The following is a 2677-nucleotide window of genomic DNA, read 5'->3' as shown; positions in this document are numbered from 1 at the left end:
CGGCAGCTGCTCGCTTGGCTGGATGTAGTTGTCCTCGATGAAGCCATCATCATCCTCAGGTTGCAGGTCAGCAACACCGGGCATGGCGTTGCTCTTGCTGGCCTCCTGGCCTGAGGAGCCCCTGTCCCAGCCGCTGCCGTCCTCCATGGGGCTGCCTCCGATTGAGCTGGTTTCAGGCAGCGGCCGGTGGCGGTAGCTGGCGAAGTTCTTGTGGAAGAGCTTGCACTTGGCAGCCAGCGCAATCAGGATGGAGATGCCAATTGCTGCCAGCAGGAAGCCCACCAGGTATGGCCAGCTCCTTCCTCCCTTCCCGGTGGGCAGTGTGGTGGCTGCGGTGCAGGAAAGACACGTCAGCGCATGGCGCATCAGCCTGCGGCACACCCAGCACTACCCCAGCCAGCCCCGTGCAGGCCTACAGCATGCAGCCAGCACTGGATTGATTTTATTGGGAACAATATAAATGCTCTTCACCAAGAGCAAGCTACCAAGGGTGTGTGAACACTGTGGGGAAAACTGACAGACAATGTCTGATACTGGTGCCCATCACTGTGGAGTCAGTGCTCCATGTGGCTCCACTGTGCCATCTGCTACCTTTTCTCTTGCAAAGCCAGCAAACACCACCAGGTGGTGGCCACCTTCCCCACCAAGCCACCACCGGAGGCCACCCTCCCCATGGAGCCACTGTACCAGCGCTGGCCAGGCAGCCTGAGTCGTGGGACTGCAGAGCAGAGCAGGGGGTCCCTGCCTGCTGTCCCCTCTGGGGTGGTGGAGGGCAGGAGGGAGATAGACCTTATGGACACCTCCATAGCTGCACAACTTACTGTTGCTGTGGGTCGTTGTGATCTGCTGCGCCGTGCTGACCTCCCGAGGAAACCGCTGCTTCATCTGGCAGCCCAGGTCCTGGGAATCTAGAGCTGCGACCTCCCGGCCCCGCAGCCCGGGGGGAGATGCGCAGGTTACCTGCACAGCTGGGAGACACATAAGCCAAGGTGGGACGGGGTGTCTTTGCTCATCCCCTTCCCAGTTTAGAGAAGATGATCTCTGCTTGCTCCTGGGTCGATGGCACACATCACATCGTGCTCCTTGCTCTGCCCTTCAGCCTCACCGACCCTCAGCATGTTGTAAGGCACATCTAAAGAAAAAATTCCCTGACCAAGGAACCATGCGAGTGTGTGACTGTGATTAGCAGGCTCCTTTTAAATGGATAATGCCAAATTCGTGGATACTGATAGAAACCCCACTGTTGCAGGGCTGCTCTCACCTGGGAGCTGAGCTCAGAGAGTCCCAGCTCCACAGGAGGAGCTGCCAAGTGCTCAGTAGCTCTTGGAAATATGGTCGCTCCACATAGATACAAATAGGTAGATTTAGGGGCTGAAATATACGTGCAGCCTCTTTCCCAAAAGAGTTCCTAAATTATCCTGTTGTTCCCAGAAATCTCTGGTGTCATGTGTAACTGCAAGCAAGGAACTAACACATTTCAGTTTTGTGACCCTCAGCAGGCTGGGAGAGGTCCTTGGAGCCATCTCAGAGCCTGCCCAGGGGTTGGAGCAAAAGGATCGAGTGGGACCGCTGTACGTGGGGTTCCTCCCGCCCAACCCCTCTCCTGCCACCCACCCCATCTGCTCACCTTGCCTGTGCTGCAGCCACTGCTGCAGAGGGTACACGGTGCAGTCGCAGACCCAGGGGTTCCCTTCCAGCCGGACCTGCGGGACTGCCTCCATCAGCTGCAGGCTCAAAGCGTCCACAGAGACCAGCGCATTGTGCTGCAGGTCCAGGTGGAAAAGAGCCTTCAGCGGCAGGAAGAAAGGGACCTCAAGCTCTTGCAGACTGTTATTTCTTAGGAGTAGTGTGTGCAAGTTTCCCAAGCCCTTGAAAGCATCTGCATGGAGGTAGGTGATGCTGCAGCTGCTCAGGTCCAGAAGACGCAGTGCCCCAAGGCTGGAGAAGACTGCTGGGCCCAACGCCAGCAGGGCATTGCTAGAGAGGTTGAGGGAGCGCAGGGAAGGGAAATGCATCAAGAGAGTCCCATGATGGGGTATGACCAAGGAGTTGAAGGAGAGGTCCAAACCGGTGATGTTGCTTGGAAGGGAACTTGGAGCATGCAGGAAGCTCTTCCTGCTGCAGTCGGCCCATCCCTGGGAAAAGAGATGCTGTCTGAGATGGGCTCTCTGTGCTGGGGAGGATCTCTAGAGCTAGACACCCCAGAAGTTCAAACGTTTTAAAGAATTACCCTTGCAGAGTTTAAAAAAGTAAAGACACAAATAAGGTTAAAAAACCACATGAGCTGCCAGTTTGCTGTGGACCAGGATAAATGGAGGAAGATGAGCAGGACAGCCCAGCACTGAGCAGTCGACTGAAGGAGTAAAGCAGGAGAGTGGAGACCTGGGGGAAAACCCAAACGTACAAGGTGGGTGTGAAGGACCATGTTGTCACCCTCCTGTCCTCCCTTACAGGGCAGTTGCCATATGGGGTCAGCTTGCAGAGGGCCTTCCTCTTCCTCCCCCGGATCCCCACCCCTCCGGGGAGCTCTTGTGTGACACGAGGACATCCTCCCAGCTGTGGCAGGGGAGTGGCTGAGACCCCCCCCTGCATGGGCGGTCAGGCAGGCAGCACCAGCCATCCGGGCTGCGGAGCAGTGGACACCTGCACCCACGTCAAGCGGTGCTCCCCGGGGCCC

The 2677-nt window shown here is 57.3% G+C and overlaps 1 protein-coding gene across 1 annotated transcript in view; it reads right to left on the bottom strand.

Moving 5' to 3' along the window:
* Window positions 1-2135, bottom strand: part of LOC104471804 (chromosome unknown open reading frame, human C1orf210) — a gene marked incomplete at its 5' end in the record, with an annotated part of 5999 nt that extends 3864 nt beyond the window's left edge. The window contains 3 exons of the mRNA XM_010087289.1: window positions 5-329; window positions 822-968; window positions 1628-2135. Coding sequence (XP_010085591.1) covers window positions 5-329; window positions 822-968; window positions 1628-2135 — 980 coding nt within the window. The remainder of the gene's footprint in view (window positions 1-4; window positions 330-821; window positions 969-1627) is intronic.
* Window positions 2136-2677: the final 542 nt, after the last annotated feature.

This window comes from Pterocles gutturalis, unplaced genomic scaffold, assembly GCF_000699245.1.
Source record: "Pterocles gutturalis isolate BGI_N339 unplaced genomic scaffold, ASM69924v1 scaffold13101, whole genome shotgun sequence".
Taxonomy (NCBI): Eukaryota; Metazoa; Chordata; class Aves; order Pterocliformes; family Pteroclidae; genus Pterocles; species Pterocles gutturalis.
This window is presented reverse-complemented; position numbering and strand designations above follow the sequence as displayed.